At 43.8% G+C, this 19,034-nt stretch overlaps 1 protein-coding gene across 2 annotated transcripts in view; it reads left to right on the plus strand.

The window, feature by feature from the left end:
- The window catches only part of nr5a2 (nuclear receptor subfamily 5, group A, member 2), a 100,290-nt gene that overhangs the window by 14,464 nt on the left and 66,792 nt on the right, over positions 1-19,034 (plus strand). For both annotated transcript variants that reach the window (XM_024402344.2, XM_024420900.2), the window contains 2 exons: positions 910-1,051; positions 5,915-6,594. In XM_024402344.2, coding sequence (XP_024258112.1) covers positions 910-1,051; positions 5,915-6,594 — 822 coding nt within the window. The remainder of the gene's footprint in view (positions 1-909; positions 1,052-5,914; positions 6,595-19,034) is intronic.

Below are 19,034 nucleotides of genomic sequence, written 5' to 3' on the forward strand. Positions count from 1 at the left end.
TCATAATATTATATTAACACTCTGTTTAAACGCACAATGGGAACAGAAGTATATTCTATACTTTTCATCAAACACTAATTCAACTATAAGTAACATATGAATCGTATTCATGCATCCGTCTCATCACTTACCCAAAGTACATATTTATGTATGAGGAAAATTATGACTTTCATGTGAGTAAAAATGCAGCATTAGCAATGAAAAGTACTAGGGTGATGTTAGTATGTTAATTGCATAAGAATAAGAATTAGTATGTGTTATACCAAGTAGGCTATATCAGATTTGGGGTTTTCTGCTTTGTTAGGGTTTTAAGCTTTCTTCAGTGTAAACATTTGATATCAGCATGTTCATTATAGAGTTCAGTTTAATTCAGTACCAGACATTGAACACTGAAGCCCAATTCTCATATCATTGTCATGAACAGGAGCTGGTATCAATACATCTTTTATTTGTGTGTGTTTGTGTGTCTATTTGGGGTCATTTATTTGTATTTATGGCTGCAATTATGTGTATACATAGGCCGTTTATCAAGTATATTTGTTTTGTGTGAATATAGTTTGGTAGTTTGTTTTTTCTGTGCCTTCATTCTGTGATTCTGTGATTCCTAGTGTTCACATCACTGTGTTTATGCCTGTGATTGCTTCCCATTATATGCCTGTGTGTGTGTGTGTGTGTGTGTGTGTGTGTGTGTGTGTGTGTGTGTGTGTGTGTGTGTGTGTGTGTGTGTGTGTGTGTGTGTGTGTGTCTGTGTGTGTGTCTGTGTGTGTGTGTGTGTGTGTGTGTGTGTGTGTGTGTGTGCTCTGTATGTGTGTGTGTGTGCGGCACGCTCTAGTATGTGTGTGTGTGAATAGGGCAATTACAAACGTTGGGGTCATAAGTGTTGACATCTTAGTTCTTACCTTTCCACAGGGCTTCTTCAAGCGCACTGTTCAGAACAACAAGCGGTACACATGTATAGAGAACCAGAGCTGCGCCATCGACAAGACACAAAGAAAACGCTGCCCTTACTGCCGCTTCCAGAAGTGCCTTACCGTAGGCATGAAGCTGGAAGGTAAGGACAGCTCTTGTTAATGAGATTGTGAAACAGTAAGACAAGGTCATAGTATAGGCCTTGTCTCAGGGTTTGATTTACGTTGGTGAATGACAGACTTGTGTTCAAGTAGTATTTGTTTGTCTTTCAAAAAGTTTGAGGACTTTGATCGAATCGTGCAGAGTGCCAAATGTTTGGGTTTTGCACTTTTGGGACTACTCCATCGGTTCCATTGCGCCAGGCGAGTTCAGTCACACCCAGCTGAAGTATTTGAAAGAAAACAAATACAATTTGAGCTCAGAGTCTGGTGCACAGACCACGCTTATTGGAGTGGGAATTTAGCATGGGCAATCAGTAAAGATGTGGAAATTCTCCAGTCCACTATCTTTGATCTCCCTAGAGTTAATTTGAACGCTACGGCCATATTCAAACAAAACTTTAATGTGGAAGTTTTGGGGCAAAGGAAAAACAAACACGTTTGAATTGGTATCACCTAAGGTTTTCAAAGGTTTCTACTGTTGTTGTATAGACATAGGTTGATGTAGAAGTTGCCCTAAACCACAGATCGAGGATGAGATACTCCTATCCCAATCCTAACTTTTACCAGGTTAGGATTACGGGGATGAACAAATATCTGACCCTGTATCAATGATGAGGGCCAAATTCAACCTACTCTGTAGAAATAATCCAAACATGTCCTGCAGGTACACAGAGGGGCGAGAAGTGAAAGGCAACATTGACTTGATTTACCCCTGACACTCATATCTACTGGGCCCTCAGTCTTTAGCCTAAACCTTTCCTCGTTGATCCACAATCTTCATAAAACCATCCCATATTCATGTGTACTTTTAAGCGTTTTTTAAGATAACAGTTCTTTTTTTGGAGTCTTTTCCTCTTAGCCCGCAGGAGTGTGGTTTTAATTACTATTAATTGTGAATGGCCGCGGGGCAGAATTTCCACGCCTGTCATTTTACAGCTTACTACGATGTGATTTGTTTTCATATGCCAGCAGCTGGGCGGAGGGGCCCTGCAGCGCTCTGTCTACTTCAGCCCAGGGGCAGAGCCAGGCAGGCGGGTGGACAGGCAGGGAGGCAGTGTGGAGAGTTGCCACAACCTGTAAAGAGCACCGAGCTAGAATCCTGATCTTCCAGACACAGCTTTCCAGTAAACACATAAATATATTATAAATATATTCAGACGCACCAAAAAAAGGTGTTTACAGCTAGACCCGTTCGTTCAGTCCTTCATTTTGGGCTGATTTTTGAAAAGAAAAAATGGTCGAATTGCAGTTAAATCTATTTTTAAAGGTAGGATAATTTTGGGGTTTGTTTTGCTTGTTGGAAGTTGTTCCTGTCTACCGATAAGTCAATAGACCTAGTCAATATCCAGTACAGTGTTGGGCTGGGGCTGTAAATAATGGTGAAAATACAGGCAGTCATATCTGAGTGACACAGACAGTATCCTGAGTCTGACATGTCTGCCATAGAGAGATTCAGTCCCTGTTATCTGGACTGATAAAAGCATGGCGACGCCTATCTATCCTGGAGGAAAAGGAGTCATTATGCCGCCGTGAGATATCCTTTTTTTTGTGTATTTATGCCCATGATAAATAGTTTACCTTTGGCCTAATGTGCAGTCTGGGCTCATGATCTGATTTCAGATTCACTTTTCCTGTTGTTGTGTCTTTCCTGTTGAGTGTGAATGAGCAATGTACAGATTACACTCTTCTTTTGCCTTGAAAAGGTGCATTGGCACTGGTATTTTAACATTGATGAGTGTTAATATGAGTTAACATTTCTGAGTGTTAAAACATGTTTTAAAACATATTAGTGTTAAAATGTACCATACTTACTAATATCCGTAATTCATCTAATTTGGATAATTTACTTTGTTAAGTATGGTGGGAATTCTTTATTCCTGTTTTATTGTCCAAAGCTAAATTGTCAGTAAATAGCTACTGTCATTCAAGAGCCTAGCAAGATGCCTGTCCCGGGTATCAAGAGTATGATTCAACCACCCGCACAATGCATGCACTACTAGCACACTGCTGAAAAATCTCATGCTTCTAGGCCTAAAAAAACATATATTTATTTAAGCATATACTTTATAGTAAGTACTATTCAGTCATTTAAACAAAACGTATTATCCCATTTAGATTCTCACTGTAACATGCAATATCGCTGTTAAGGAAAAACATCACTTTTTTTCCCCGTAGTGCAGGTTTGATTGAACCCCTGCCCGAATCCTAATATTTCCACACAGATAAACGGAATTGTCTCCTGTGTGTTTGTGTTTTCCCTCTGTCCTCCTTTTTTTCTCCTCCCTTTCTCCCTGCCCTGTCTTGTTTCCCTTTCTACCTGCCGAAGAAACGGAAGCCAGACTCCTGTCCCATTACTTATGCATAGGTATCATAGGTATTCATGTGTGTGCGTGGGGTAGCGCACATCCAGAGTGGGAACCGGGCAGACATGACAAACAGGGTGTCAGAACCTGGCCAGGGGAGCCATTAATATGCTGCTGCCCGACAGGGATCCTCACCTACGCTCACTTAATATTCCTGTATATTAAACACTCATAAATCAGACCATAAGCAGAGCCCTTTGTGCCGTGGCGGGCCGGGCCCGGGATGGAGTGTAGAGTGTGTGTCTGTGTGCTTGTACCTAAGCCCCAGCCTTATACTACAGCCCTATACTCTAAACTTATACCACAGCCCCATCCTTGTACCTCAGCTCTTGCCTTATACAGTACAGTATTCTCCCCAGTATCAAACCCCAATCCCAACCTCAGCTAGCCCTAACCCCCAATCCCCCAGCTAAAGCCCCATCCTCTCCCAAACTCCATCCCAGATTAATCTGTACAACATGCATGTAAATAACCTTGTTTAATTAGACACAAGGAGGGTGAAAGAGAGAAAAAAACTGCTATCAAAAATGCTCCAGTATTCATGATGTGAGTCCCAGGTTCAGACCTAATTGTGTTTTCCCCAAACGGGCCGACTATTAATTTTCAGCTTATTAATTACCCTGTTGCTCTGAGTCATTAATAGTTAAAGGCGCTACAATAATGTATAATGGGTACACGGGATCCACGTTCCAAATGTTTTCCCTTATAGTGCACTACTTTTGACCAGGGTCCATATATACAGTATATATTTGTTTGGTGTGTGTCACTTAGCCAGTGGCAGGCTCTTCTTCTTAGGTGCCAGTGTCTACGGACCCTATGTGCTTGACCTTACCTCTCTCTCTTATCAGTGCTGCATGAGTGTGTGATACCCTCTGTACTGTGTGTCTGCGGCCCCTGTGCTCTCCCCTCTAAGCCCCTCTTGTCCCCTTTCTCGGATCACCGCCACTGTGACAGACACTGCTGTGACAGAGACCATTAAAACTACTCCCAAGGCAGCTGTTGGTCCAGCCCCCTTCTAATCACTTTATGTATTTCAATACATACTATTTCAATACATAGATATTAGTGGCCTGAGTGCCCAACGGTGTGTCCGCCCTGACCCAGTATTGTAGGGATGGAACGGGGGTGGGCGGATGGGGGGTGAATGGTGTGGTCCCGCCTGGCTCACTCTCCCACCGAGCCCAGCGTAGCCAGTCTGCTGCCTGCTCCACTCCACCACAGCTTGGGCATAAAAGATAAATAATTAACCATAAATAATTAACAGGGGGGCACCCGAGAGAGAGAGGCAGAGAGACAGTCTCCCCCCTTGGCATGCATGGTGCAGATCATACATGGTCCGCCATGCACCATGGAGACAGTCTCATTCATTAGCCTGAATGAAGCTGTGATCCTCGGAATCTTGGGATCATTCGGGATTCTGCTGGGGTTTTCATATGATGTTTTGGGATCATTAGGAAATGTACCATTTTTGTCATGTTTGTACTCTGGTTTGATTTTCAGTGTTAACACTTTTCAGTGTTTTGAATTTGGGTAGTTCTTAGGGTTAACACGTTTCAGTGTTTTGAGTTAGGGTAGTTCTTAGTGTTAACACTTTTCAGTGTTTTGAATGAGTGTCATTTTCAGTGCTAACACTTTCCAGTGTTTTCAATGAGGGTAAATCCTTTTCAGTGCAAACACTTTTCAGTGTTTTGAACGAGGGTAAATCCTTTTCAGTGCAAACACTTTTCAGTGTTTTGAACGAGGTTAAATCATTTTCAGTGTTAACACTTTTCAGTGTTTTGAATAAGTGTAGGCATAAATAATGTTGATGTTGTCACTCTTCTCATTTGGACTGACGATATATGCTTGGAGAAATTACTAACAGCCTTGTTGTCTGGTATGTATCAGGATTACATAGGTTCATAAAAGTTATTGTTTCAGTAACTAGTGTTTACAACCTGTCAAGCTGAGTGACAAAACGTGCCACGCTTGTGACAAGGCTGTATTTCACTGCTCTGAGACATCCGAGTTCTCCAGTGCAAAGGTCAACACAAAGTTTAGTAGTTGTTGATGGTTTTTTTCCCCCTACTATGCATGACATATAAGATGAAACGGGAGCTCTGTGTTAAATGGCCATTGTAGATATCTCTATGATCCATCAATGCTAATAGTTTGGTGTGGGTTCTTGTTATGATCACATGGGGGTCATGAATGACATTTGCTCAGAGGTCACAAACTCCTGGCTCATGAGCTGCCTATTTGTGGCCCGCGGATTGGAAGTTTCAGAACACTGGCTTAAGTAGACTCCAATTACTTTTTATTTGATCAGTTTATCAATATTGCTAATATCTTTTTCTCTCCTTCCCCCTTCAACACCCGCCAGGAGAATGTGCTCCTCGTCACCTTACCTGCTAAAATAAATGGAAACACATGTGGATGTTATCATGTCACTAACGTCCTCTTCTCCTGTCCTTCCTCTCCTGTCTTGTCTGTCTCCATCAGCTGTTAGGGCTGACCGCATGCGTGGCGGCCGCAACAAGTTTGGCCCCATGTACAAGCGCGACCGGGCGCTCAAGCAGCAGAAAAAGGCACTGATCCGTGCCAACGGCCTGAAGATCGAGGCCATGACCCAGGTGATGCAGGCGGTGCCCACCGACCTCACCATCTCCTCGGCTATCCAGAACATCCACCAGGCAGCTTCCAAGGGCCTGCCGCTCAGCCACCATGGTCACCCGCACCACGCCGCCCTGCCCCACACAGACTACGACCGCAGCCCCTTCGTCACTTCACCCATAAGCATGGCCATGCCCCCCCATGCCGGTTCCCTCCAGGGCTACCAGGCAGCCTACGGCCACTTCCAGAGCACCCGCACCATCAAGTCCGAGTACCCGGACCCGTACACCAGCTCGCCCGAGTCCATCATGGGATACAACCCGTATATGGACGCGTACCAGACGGGTTCGCCGCCCAGCTTCCCTCACCTCATAGTGGAGCTGCTGAAGTGCGAGCCTGACGAGCCCCAGGTGCAGGCCAAGATCCTGACCTATCTGCAGCAGGAGCAGGCCAGCCGGGGGAAGCACGAGAAACTCAACACGTTTGGCCTAATGTGCAAGATGGCCGACCAGACGCTGTTCTCCATCGTGGAGTGGGCCCGGAGCAGCATCTTCTTCCGCGAGCTCAAGGTACGTGGGAACACTACACACAGACACCATGTTGAATTTTACACACACACTGTATACTGTATGTCTGTTTTAATTGTTCATGTGCATCATTCAGAAGATAGACAAACACTAGTCAAACACATATACAGTACATCTGTATTGTATATACAGTACATTGGTTTTCTATATTTTCACAATGTTTCACATACATCATTTTTAGTGGTTGCTAAACTACTGATGATGTGAATTAAATTAGATATGTTGGTTAGCTAACTACAATATACAACAAGTCATGCATATTACACATATCAAACTCGGTCATATACATGTATTATATCTTGATATATTTTCTGATCAATAGACAATAGGATCGTTATACCTACCCTATTTGTGTGGCCTTGCATAATGCATCCTGCGTTTTGTCCAAACGTTCAATGTTTCAACCCAATGTCGTTATCCACAATTGACAGTTTACCACACACACACACACCCCTGTGATCTCACTCCTCGTCAAACCCCCCATAATTTTTTATCTTCACCCGCCTTTAATCTTTCCCTTTTATGTGTCTGCTCGACACTAATGCAATGTGTACGAAGCTGAGAGGGAAGGCTGCGGTGTAGCTTTAGCCGTCTATCTCTCATCCTGATCAAAATTCAGTAGCCTGCCCTATTTACACACTGTGACACATTTCGGGTATGGGTTAGGAAAACTTTGACTGGCCGCCTTCAGGCTCTTTTCATTCAAAGCAGCGAGATCCCCTGCTCTTGGTTTGGATTTGAATTTTGGATTTGATGTGCCCTTTTTCCCTGTATCATTTTTTGAGATCCAAGTAGGCAGGGACTGTATGAAAATGTTGAAATACAAAATAAAATATGGTCACAGGCCCACAAATGCATGCATCATCACAGCGGCAGAGGTAAATGGAAAATACTTGGAAAATACAGTCTATTAATTACTATTACTATTAATGATAATGCATTTCATTAATGAATGAATTAGGACATTGATATTCTCACCCGATCAACCCATTTAGTAGTAATGCATGCCTAATTGAAGTATTTACATTTTATTGATGTGTTATCGAACTCTGTTTCTGAAAGCCCTGCTTTCAGTGAGGATACTGCAGCAGACAGTTTTCCTGGCCAGTTTGGAGCCAAAGTCAAGTTTGGTTGACATACTTTGTCGTGTTTTGTCAACCAATCACTAACAGCTGCTTACCAAAACAACCCTAGATGGCCAACGACGAGTCTTCCTGTAAAAAACAGATTATTCCAAACATTTTCAGTCCCTGAGAGGAACGGGAAATGTTTCCAAGAGTGGTTTCGTTTGCTCCGAGGTTTATTCGTTCAGTAGAGAAGGTTAATATGCAGAGAGCAACATGAAAAAGCTCTGATGAGTCTGTGTGGATCACCTGTTTTTCTTTCATTCTCTTTCTCTGCCCCCTCTCTTATCTCACTCTTTTGTCTGTTTACTCGGTAGCCAAAGGCATGACTGCATATTCATGTACTAGGGCCCCCATTACAGTCCTCTGAATTTTTAGGGGAGGGAAATAGAAATATAATATTCAACACAATCCAATTCTGTATTAGGGGCAAGAGCTCTCGAAAACACATGTTGACATTTATCACGCGGCCATTCCCTATTGACATTTTCTGTATCTGAATTAGCATAAAATAAAAATGTTTTATTGTACTGTACTTCACTGAGTATATGGACTGGAGAGTTGGGCGTGGTTGTACATGTTGTTGTTTTTTGCCCATTTAAGCCGCTGAATGATCATTGTGCAGTGTGTGGAGCAGCATACCTCTCTAAACTCTCCATTCGAATTCAATTGCCTATATCCACTTGTAGATGTCGCCCCTCGTTCACTTCAGAATGAAATATCATTATGTCCAAGCTAATGACTAATGAATGTCCATATTACTCATGGACTCAATTGGAACAGAGCCTCAGGTGTTTTAAAATGGTGGAGAACGACCCGCGGTAAATTTGGGGGCTAATTCCTGCACCAATATTCCTGTGTCCGCCGCCCCTTCTGTAGTGGTACGGGGACACGCGGTAGCAGGCGAGGTCACGGAGGGGCGGGGTGGGGGGTTAATTCACTGATTCGCTGAAGTTACTGAATAATTAGGGGGTGCGTTTTTTTACGCTACCTCATCTAGCTACTCGAGTTTAGACTAAAGGCGCTTTTCTAGCAGGGCTGAAAAATAGTGTGCTAGCAGGCAGGCACTAACAGCTTTCCCTGTACACTAGACCCCACCCCCTCTTGTTTGTAATTAGCAGATAGTTGTACAGCTATTGTTGAGCAGAAAACTTAGTGTTGGTGATGAGAGAAAAGCCCTGTGTAAGCCCTGCACTGTTTCCACAAGTGCTGGCAAATTGGAGCTCTGCTAAGCTAAGGCAGCTACTGATACAGTAGACAGAGAGGCTTTGTGGGATGTTGCCCCCCTGCATTTTGGCCTTTTCAACACGCTGAACCACACATGCTGCTGTAGGAAGATAAATGTCTACATTTACTTGTACTGTATGTACTGTGTTTTCATACTAATTCAATGATTTAAAAGTGGTGTTTTCAGACAGATTTTCAGGTGATTTGACTCAATCTGTGATCGTCAGTGTCCGAATCATAAAATGTGTGTATGCGTGTGTCCGTGTGCATTTCTGCACTTCACCATATCTCAGAGAGACATTCAAATACTACTTACTACTGGTGACCTCTGTAGACCGCTACATCTAATATATAAATAATTTCAAAATGAGGACAGAGAGCGGGCGATAAACACAGGAAATACTCATGGAATAAAAGCTGGTCTGAGACCCCGGCTCCGAGGGCACTATAAATACCCCTCCATCTACAGGCCCCTATTATTAGCTTGGTAAGAACAAAATAATTGATATGGTAATGGAGCCGAGTGGCGAGAAGCTTCTGCCAAAAGTGTTTAAAGATTTATTTTCCATAAGTTGGACCTGGTTACAGGAGTCATAAATATTTAGCCATTAGATATCACTGAAGAGAGGAGCCCCATTGTGTTGCTCTGCAGCTGAGCAGCCGGAGAGGAAGACACTTGGCCAAGAATCGTTTCACAATTCTCACACCTTTGGATTGGATCTTTAACTGTACTTTTATGTATCTTTTTTTGGTTCCAGCCCTACCTACCTCAGTCTTAACTCGTTTCACATTTGGACTTTTTTAAGCCAGGTGTCCTGGTTTGGTTATTACTGTAATAAATGGTAATATGAGAGGGGGAAAGTATGGAGTTTTGGGAGGGGTGTCTTTTTGCATGTGAGTGTCATTTTGATTGCAAGTGTGCATGTGTGTGTGTGTGCTTGTGAGTGTGTTTTAGTAGTAGCGTCCCTCCCCATTATTGCTGGGCTCGCTCTGGGCACAGAGGGAAACAGATGTGTGGCTCAGTGTGGCTAGATGTCACTGAGGGGGTGGCACCGCAGGGTTGGCATGTGTCTGTGGCACTCCTCCCATAGCCCGGCAAGCCTTTATGCCAGGCACCATTTAATAAACACCCAATCACATCAACCTGTGGAATGTAATGGTAATAAATTACTAATTGACATGTTTACATTTCATCAACGTTTTATCAACCTCTTTCTCTGAGGGCATAATTTCTAGTGGGGTCGTTATTGGGATTGTTATTGATGCCCCTTCTAGACCAGATCTGAGCCAAGGTTAAGTTTGGTTGACACACACACACACACACACACACACACACACACACACACACACACACACACACACACACACACACACACACACACACACACACACACACACACACACAAGCGCAGTCCCTCCGCCTTAAGAGCTTTTTCCAACCAATCATTACCCAGACTATTAGTGTGTCTCTTCTCAGGGCCGGGCTGCCATTGGGTTCACAGGTACGATCAGACTTACTCATGCTGCGCATGTGTGTATGCGCGGCGTGCATGTGTGGTGCATGTGTGCATGCATGCGTATGTCTGTCTGTCTGTGTGTGTGTGTGTGTTTACTCTATGTGTGGCTTTGTAAATGTGTTTCTGTGTGTATGTCAGTTTGTCTGTGTCTGTATGTGCATGCATGTGTGTGTGTGTCAGGTTGTCTGTATGTGCATGTGTGTGTGTGTGTGTGTGTGTGTGTGTGTGTGTGTGTGTGTGTGTGTGTGTGTGTGTGTGTGTGTGTGTGTGTGTGTGTGTGTGTGTGTGTGTGTGTGTGTGTGTGTGTGTGTGTGTCATTAGCCGCTCTGCCCATGAGCTGAGGAATGATTCATACCGGGGTCCATGGAGAGAACCACCTCGGCTTCTGGGCCTCTCCACCATTGTTCCAGGGATAGGATGCGTGAGCCGTGCTTTTCCTCTAGCTTCCACCAACACAATGGGACTGAATTAAGTCTCCAATTGTGGTTATTGATTCATCTGTTTCTATTATGTTGCTATTATTCCTCCCTGCTTCTAGTTTTCTTTTTATCCTCTGATACTTTATAACCCCACTATTATTACTCTATTATTCCACCACAGAATAATTGTGTTGTGACAAGACAACTTACTTGTTTATTCTGCAGTTAAAATGGACCCGACACGCGCACATGCACGTACACACAAACACACACACGCACTGTAACATAACAAGTAGATTTAGTCCGCCAACCTGATAAAACTCAACCGGGTAAAGCCCATGACGCTTTGACATGTGGCGGCAATATTTATTTTAGTCCTTTCACGGTTGTTCTGGGACAGCTTGGGCTTTGGGGTTCCTCTCCTCCGAGGTAATGACGATGACAATACCAGACCTGCCATTAAGTGAGGGGGGACTGTATTAGGGCCTTGTTTCTGGGCCCATACCCAGCTGTGCTGCCCAGGTCCTTATTGGATTAGCAGCTGGAGATGACAGGAGAGGACAGGAGAGGAGAGAGGAGAGGTGGGGGGTGGGAGGGGAGAGCGAAGGAGAGGAGAACGGAGGAGAGGAGAGGGGTGGAGAGGAAAGTATAGGATAGGAGAGCAGAGAAGCCTCAGTCTGCCTCTTGACTTCACTGCTTGTCTTTGACTTAAATGCTTCATTCAGTCAAAAACATATTGCAGTTTTAACACAGTATTACGTAGACATATTATTTTTTTGTGGTTTAATTAAATTGTTAAATGGTTTTGTTTTGGGTACTGGAGATACCTAAATGATCTCTCCAATTAATTCAGTCAACTGGGCACAGATGTCATTTCAACGTCTAGATTTGACTTACATTGGGTAGATTTGTCAACCAACGTGAATTCAACATGAAATCAACAAAACATGTCACCATGTCATTGGATTTAGATTAAAAGTTGAGTGAAACAAAGACAAAATTCCCTTACGTTGATTACTTTTTGCAAATCCAATCAGTTTTCCACATTGATTCCATGTTATCGCATAGATTTGAATTGTTTATAACTTGGAATCAACATTGATTCAATCAACCAGTGAGTAAAGATGTATTCACAAAAAATGTAAGGAACAGCAACATTGACTCTAAACTATGTAAGGCCTATGAAAGAAGAAAGATAGAATCGCAAAAAAAACATTTCTCCAATTGAAAAATATAGATCAGCAATGGAATTATTTACAGTGCTTACTCCGTGTACTGCCATTCATACGTCCCTCTATAGTCTATAGGGCGTAGATGTGTGTGTGTGTGTATGTGCATTTTTTATAGCGTGTACGTCAGTCAATCTATCAGGACGACAGTCAGAATCCCAGGGGTTTTATAACGTACCTGAATATTCTCAATTTATAGATTTATCTGAGTGTATAATGTACTGATCTGATGCTTTCCCACACAGCCGCATAATTTCACCGGCCATACATATTACATGAATTTACTTTTGTGAAATTGCAGCCTTTTTTCTACAACCTCCCCGCATTCGACCCCTCCTCTCTCCCCTCCCACTGCAACCTCTCTCTGAGTGATCCAATTTTAAGGTGCTGGCGGGACACACACACCCTGATTGTGTTTTTTTACGCCCCATAACCGGGGGAAATTAATAAGGCGTTTTAGGCGTGATCTGTGAACTCGAGGGGTGAAAGGCGGGATGGAGGTGAAGGGGGGTCGGATTTATATCTACACCCCCTCACCCACACCCCCGCCACCCCACTGCCATCCCCAAGCCATACTTCCCACCCCCACTCTCCCTCTCGTCGCGCTCTTGTCACTGAGGTCAGCTCTGACAAACTGTGTGCGCGCCGCTGGCGTCCCAGCTGGCAGAGATTTGTAACTGTGTCCCTGGTCCATTGCATTTGAATTATTCCACAGGCTAGCCCCCTGTCTCTCTTTTTCTCTCTCTCTCTCTCTCTCTCTCTCTCTCTCACTCTCTCTCTCTCTCTCTCTCTCTCTCTCTCCCTCTCTCGCTTTACATTAGTGCCCCAGTGAGAGAGAAAGAGTCAAAAAGAGGAAGAGAGTGATGGATAAGAAGAAAGGAGGGAGGAGGGGGAAGATGAACAAGGCCCGGGGAGAGGCATACCAAGGGCAAGGGTGCATGGTGAAGGACAGGGGGGGAAACAGGTGGAAGGTTAATGGGCCTGGACCGGATCCACCAGACGCTCAGGCTTGATATATGGGCCCTGGGCCTGGTGCAGGCATAGGTTTTCAAAGATATATTATTTCATTTGAGGAGCAGCATTCTCAGTCCCTGCATTTGTCCACTGATAGATGATATCCCCCCACCGTGCCCCGCCAGGCAGCCACAATTGGAGATGGCGTGTGAGTTTTTGTAAGGGCCTGCTCCTGTACATATTTTTTTTGCTCACTCGCTCATGCTCTCTCTCTCTCTCTCTCTCTCTCTCTCTCTCTCTCTCACTCTCTTGCTTCCCACTCTCTCTCACTAAACTTCACTCTTGCTCACTCACTCTGCCCCCCTCTCTCTCCCTCTCTCTCTGTCCACCTTCCCCTCTCTCTTGTCTCTGTCCCACCCTCCCCACCCCCTCTCTCTCTTGTCTCTGTCCCAGGCTGAAGTCTGCTGGCAGTCTGTTTTTTTAAGTTGCTATTTTAGTGGTAACAAAATCTGGTTGATCAGGGCAGGATGGAGCGCGAGGGAGGTCATAAAAGCCTCTTTTCATTCATAAATGACTGAACAACGGGCATAAAAAAGCTGCGTATTTTAGCTTTCCGATAATTCCGATATATGCCGAAATGTTCCTTTTTTTTAATATAGTGTCAGATAATATGATGGATTTTAGACAGAGAGCATATAGACATCTTCTCAAAATGGAACCATTTTAAGTCTTGAGCTACTACAAGAATCCAGGATATACACAAAATTACATCGACATTTGACAGATCACTCACTCCGTTTATTTACTGCTAAACCATGTCTGTTTTTTCATGCCTAGTCGCTTTAGAGTCGCTTCAGCCCCATTTGACCATTGACAACCACTCTGGACCGTTCTTTCCCCCTGTCTGTCTTGTTCGACCATTACTTCCCATTGTCGGTCCTCCCTTGGTCCCTGGACAGCAATATCCCCGGCCTAGAAGACAAGTCTGGACAAGTCCAGAACGTTGCATCCTAGAGCCCCGGTAGTCTCCTGAGACTCTCCCCGGGACCGGAAGGAAGCGGAGGCACTTGTTAAAAGGAAAGATTTAGGGCTGGCTATCCCCACAGACGGGCGGAGAACGAGACATCGGGGAGAGCTTCGAGTATTCGCTGAGTCTGCTCATCCACTTGTTGCTTTGATGGTGGATAAAAGGCTGGCATGAACTACAAGTTCCTGGAGAAGAAACTGATAGACTCATCCGCCTCAGACTCTTCTCTTCCGCGCTTGCCGTTTCCCCCCCTCCTCCTTCCTTTCGTTCTCTTCCTCTTAGACTGGCAAAGAAATATGCAAAGGAAGAAGGGGAAAAAATAATCACACCCCCACACACAATTTCAGAAGTGAAACATTGCAGAATTCGCTGATACTCATCCGCACCAAATCTTCTGATGTCTCGCCGTTCCCTTTTTCCTCCTCCCCATCCTCCTCGTACTCTTTAACTGCTTCTGTTATGATGGCAAAGGAAACAAAATAGAATGTCCCCCCCACTCGCAATTTTTCTGAAGTTGAAGATTGTTCATCATTGGAATTCGCATTTGTGAGCACTTTGGCTTCTCTGCTAGTGTAAGCGAAGAGAGCAGGTCCATGTTAAGTCTTATTTATGGACGATCAGGGTAAGAGCCTTTTTATTGGCAGGCCATGGTGCTGATTAAGGTGTGGAGTCTGTGGACGCTCGGCAATGCTGTTAGCGCGGGGGCCCACACTACTCCTGTGCAGTTCCACGACGCCGCCCACGACTAGGCGTGCAAAATCAGCGGGCGAGCGAGTGGTGGCGAAATGGGAAAACAAAATGGATATTGGGAGTTGATTTAGCCGGCTAGACTGCTAACAAATCAACTCAACGGCTCTGATGCTAACGCTAACTCGGGCGGTGTCTCCATCGAACAAACTCTTACATTTGACTTCTCCACCCTCACTATTGTTATGAGCCGACATTAAAAACAATAGCGCATACGTCTTCCATCAAAAGACTTAACAACAACATATTGCTCAAGAGTTCACAAGAGCTGAGAGAAAACAAGTGGCTTCCAGTAAAGCATTGTTATCTGCAGGTCTGCTGGTAATGTGTTGTCACAGGCAATACATATACACACCAAGCGCTAGTATTTACTCCCTGAGTTTCCTTTAGGTCAAAGGGGCTAAGGTGTGGCCTCTCTGGACTCATGTTGACCGGGCCCTGCCATCTCCAAACTAAACTCACTACACAAAGCCATGTGGTCACTTCAAGTGATTTATAAACTTAATAATAACGTTAATGAAAAAGCACTTGTAATTGCTGAGATACATGTTTATAAAATGCTTATGAATAATTATATACACATTTTTAATTGTACTTACACTATTTATAAATAATTTATCAATGCTTAATCATGAAAGTTATTAAGAAGTATTACTGATGTATCTATCCCTCACATGTTTTCCATCCACTTGTTTTCCATCTAAAGATAAATCTCATGTATCTTAATATGTCTGACTTACAACAGGGCCTTGTCTCTCTCCTACAATCATGATTCAGGCTTATTGCGGGTCTCGCACTCCATTGTTAGCCCCAGCCTTATTTATCTGCTTGTAATTTGGGGTGCTGGCTGGAGGTTGGCTGGCTGGCTGAGGTCTGCCACCCTCGTCACACAACCTGTCAACAGTTGTTCTCTACGTCTATTTTTGCTGCTTATTTACGGGCGGCTATTCTGGACACAGTGGACAGAGGCGTCTCGCTGAGAGAGAGAAATAGAGAAAGAGAGAGAGGGAGAGAGAGAGACCAAAGACAATAGATAAGCAATAGGATGAAAGGATAGAGAGAATGCAGGCTTACAACGGGGGGTTTCGGGGGAACTTATGTTTAACCAACATCATGCCCAACATGATTAGATTTGTACTCTGATGAATGACATGTGGGTTCTGGAGGGGGTAACGCTAGACGTGAGCGTCAGTTACGACGGGCGAGAAATTCACGAGGCCCACCATGCACCTATAAAATGTCTTTAGCATCACGGACCGCAATAGCAGGAGAAAAACACCTGTTCGTCATCGTGTTTCTTTCTTTTTCTTTCTTTCATTTTCTTTCTTTCTCTCCGTCTTTTTTTACTTTCTCTCTCTCTCTCTCTCACACTCTCTCTCTCACGCTCTCTCTCTCTCCTTAACTCAGCACCTGGCATGGTGCAGAACTAAATTATCCATACATATTAAATAAGCGTATAGTCTAATAATAGATATTATGACTGCATTCTTTTTAGATTGCACACTTAAAGGGGGATAAAAGGGAACTTTTTTACGATCACTGAAACAATGAAAAATAAAAACAAAATATTCCGAATGGACTCAAGGCCCAGCACGTTTTAACTGCCCCAGAACCCACCCTGCTAGGGGTGTCGACAGGGGCATTCAATTGAGAGAGGTGAATAGATAGACAGATTGTTTCAGAGGTACACACACGTGAACGCAGGTACAGACACACACACACACAGACAGACAGAACTGTAGCGGCATTCAGTCTCTCAAAAGAGTTATGTAAGCGTGATACACACAAACACACACACTCTCCCTGATACATTCGTCACAATGGTCTGTTGATAAAGAAGGCTTTTCACTATCCACAAGTGAGACAACCTTTCACAGCCTAGTCATTCAATTACATCTCACTAATTGTTTGTGTTTAGATCACACATCCATAGATCAATTTGTTTAATTCAGATGTTAATTTCATATCAAAGCCCCAATCAAAGTGGGTTTCTGAGTGGCCCCAGCTGTGAAGTGCCAGAGCCAGACAGTCTGTTAGTGCTAATGGGAATGTATGTCTCCTCTTCAGACTGAGAGAAGCATCTGTCTGTGCATTTTAAAACACTCTTGTCTACTCAACGAGGCTGGGCAAGTGTATCTCCTCTGGACTGCATTATAAAGGCTAGTCTATATCCATGTACCTGCATGTGTATGTGTGTCATTTCCCATACAAACACTCATATACTGTACATACATACACACACACACACACACACACACACACACACACACACACACACACACACACACACACACACACACACACACACACACACACACACACACATTTTCAAACACACACACACACACACTCATTTTCAAACACACACACACACACACACACACACACACACACACACACACACACACACACACACACACACACACGCATACATACAGTGGCTTGCGAAAGTATTCACCCCCTTGGTATTTTTCCTTTTTTGTTGCCTTACAACCTGGAATTAAAATGGCTTTTGGGGGGATTTGTATCATTTGATTTACACAACATGCCTACCACTTTGAATATGCAAAATATGTTTTACTATAGAACCAACAAGAAATAAGACAAATAAAACGGAAAACTTGAGCACCTTTTGCAGCAATTACAGCTGCAAGTCTCTTGGGGTATGTCTCTATAAGCTTGGCACATATAGCCACTGGGATTTTTGCCCATTCTTCAAGGCAAAACTGCTCCAGCTCCTTCAAAAGTTGAATGGGTTCCGCTGGTGTACAGCAATCTTTAAGTCATACCACAGATTCTCAATTGGATTGAGGTCTGGGGTTTGACTAGGCCATTCCAAGACATTTCAATGTTTCCCCTTAAACCACTCGAGTGTGGCTTTAGCAGTATGCTTAGTGTCATTGTCCTGCTTGAAGGTGAACCTCCGTCCCAGTCTCAAATCTCTGGAAGACTGAAACAGGTTTCCCTCAAGAATTTCCCTGTATTTAGCACCATCCATCATTCCTTCAATTCTGTCCAGTTTCCCAGTCCCTGCTGATGAAAAACATCCCCGCAGCATGTTGCTGCCTCCACCATGCTTCACTGTGGGGATGGTGTTCTCGGGGTGATTTGAGGTGTTGGGGTTGTGCCAGACATAGTGTTTTCCATGATGGCCAAAAAGCTCAATTTTAGTCTCATCTAACCAGAGTACCTTCTTCCATATGTTTGGGGAGTCTCCCACATGCCTTTTTGGCGAACACCAAACGTGTTTGCTTATTTTTTTCTTTAAGCAATGGCTTTTTTATGGCTACTCTTCCGTAAAGCCCAGCTCTGTTGAGTGTACGGCTTAAAGTGGTCCTATGGACAGATACTCCAATCTCCACTGTGGAGCTTTGAAGCTCCTTCAGGGTTATCTGTGGTCTCTTTGTTGCCTCTCTGATTAATTCCCTCCTTGCCTGTTCCGTGAGTTTTGGTGGGCGGCCCTCTCTTGGCAGGTTTGTTGTGGTGCCATATTCTTTCCATTTTTTAATAATGGATTTAATGGTGCTCCGTGAGATGTTCAAAGTTTCGGATAATTTTTTATAACCAAACCCCGATCTGTACTTCTCCACAACTTTGTCCCTGACCTGTTTGTAGAGCTCCTTGGTCTTCATGGTTCCGCATGCTTGGTGGTGTTGCAGACTCTGGGGCCTTTCAGAACAGGTGTATATATACTGAGATGATGTGACAGATCATGTGACACTTAGATTGCACACAGGTGGACTTTATTTAACTAATTATGTGACTTCTGAAGGTAATTGGTTGCACCAGATCTTATTTAGGGGCTTCATAGAAAAGGGCTGAATACATATGCACGCACCACTTTTCCATGTTATTATTATTCTTTTTTATAGTTATTTTTTAAATTTCACTTCACCAATTTTGACTACTTTGTGTATGCCCATTAAATGAAATCCAAATAAAAATCAATTTAAATGACAGGTTGTAATGCAACAAAATATGAAAACTCCAATGGGGATGAATACTTTTGCAAGGCGCTGTACATACACACACACACTCATATACACACACACACACACACACACACACACACACACACACACACACACACACACACACACACACACACACACACACACACACACACACACACACCCCCCACCCCACTACACACACAATATCGACAGCCCTCCTTACCA

This window comes from Oncorhynchus tshawytscha, linkage group LG05 (assembly GCF_018296145.1).
Source record: "Oncorhynchus tshawytscha isolate Ot180627B linkage group LG05, Otsh_v2.0, whole genome shotgun sequence".
Classification (NCBI taxonomy): Eukaryota; Metazoa; Chordata; class Actinopteri; order Salmoniformes; family Salmonidae; genus Oncorhynchus; species Oncorhynchus tshawytscha.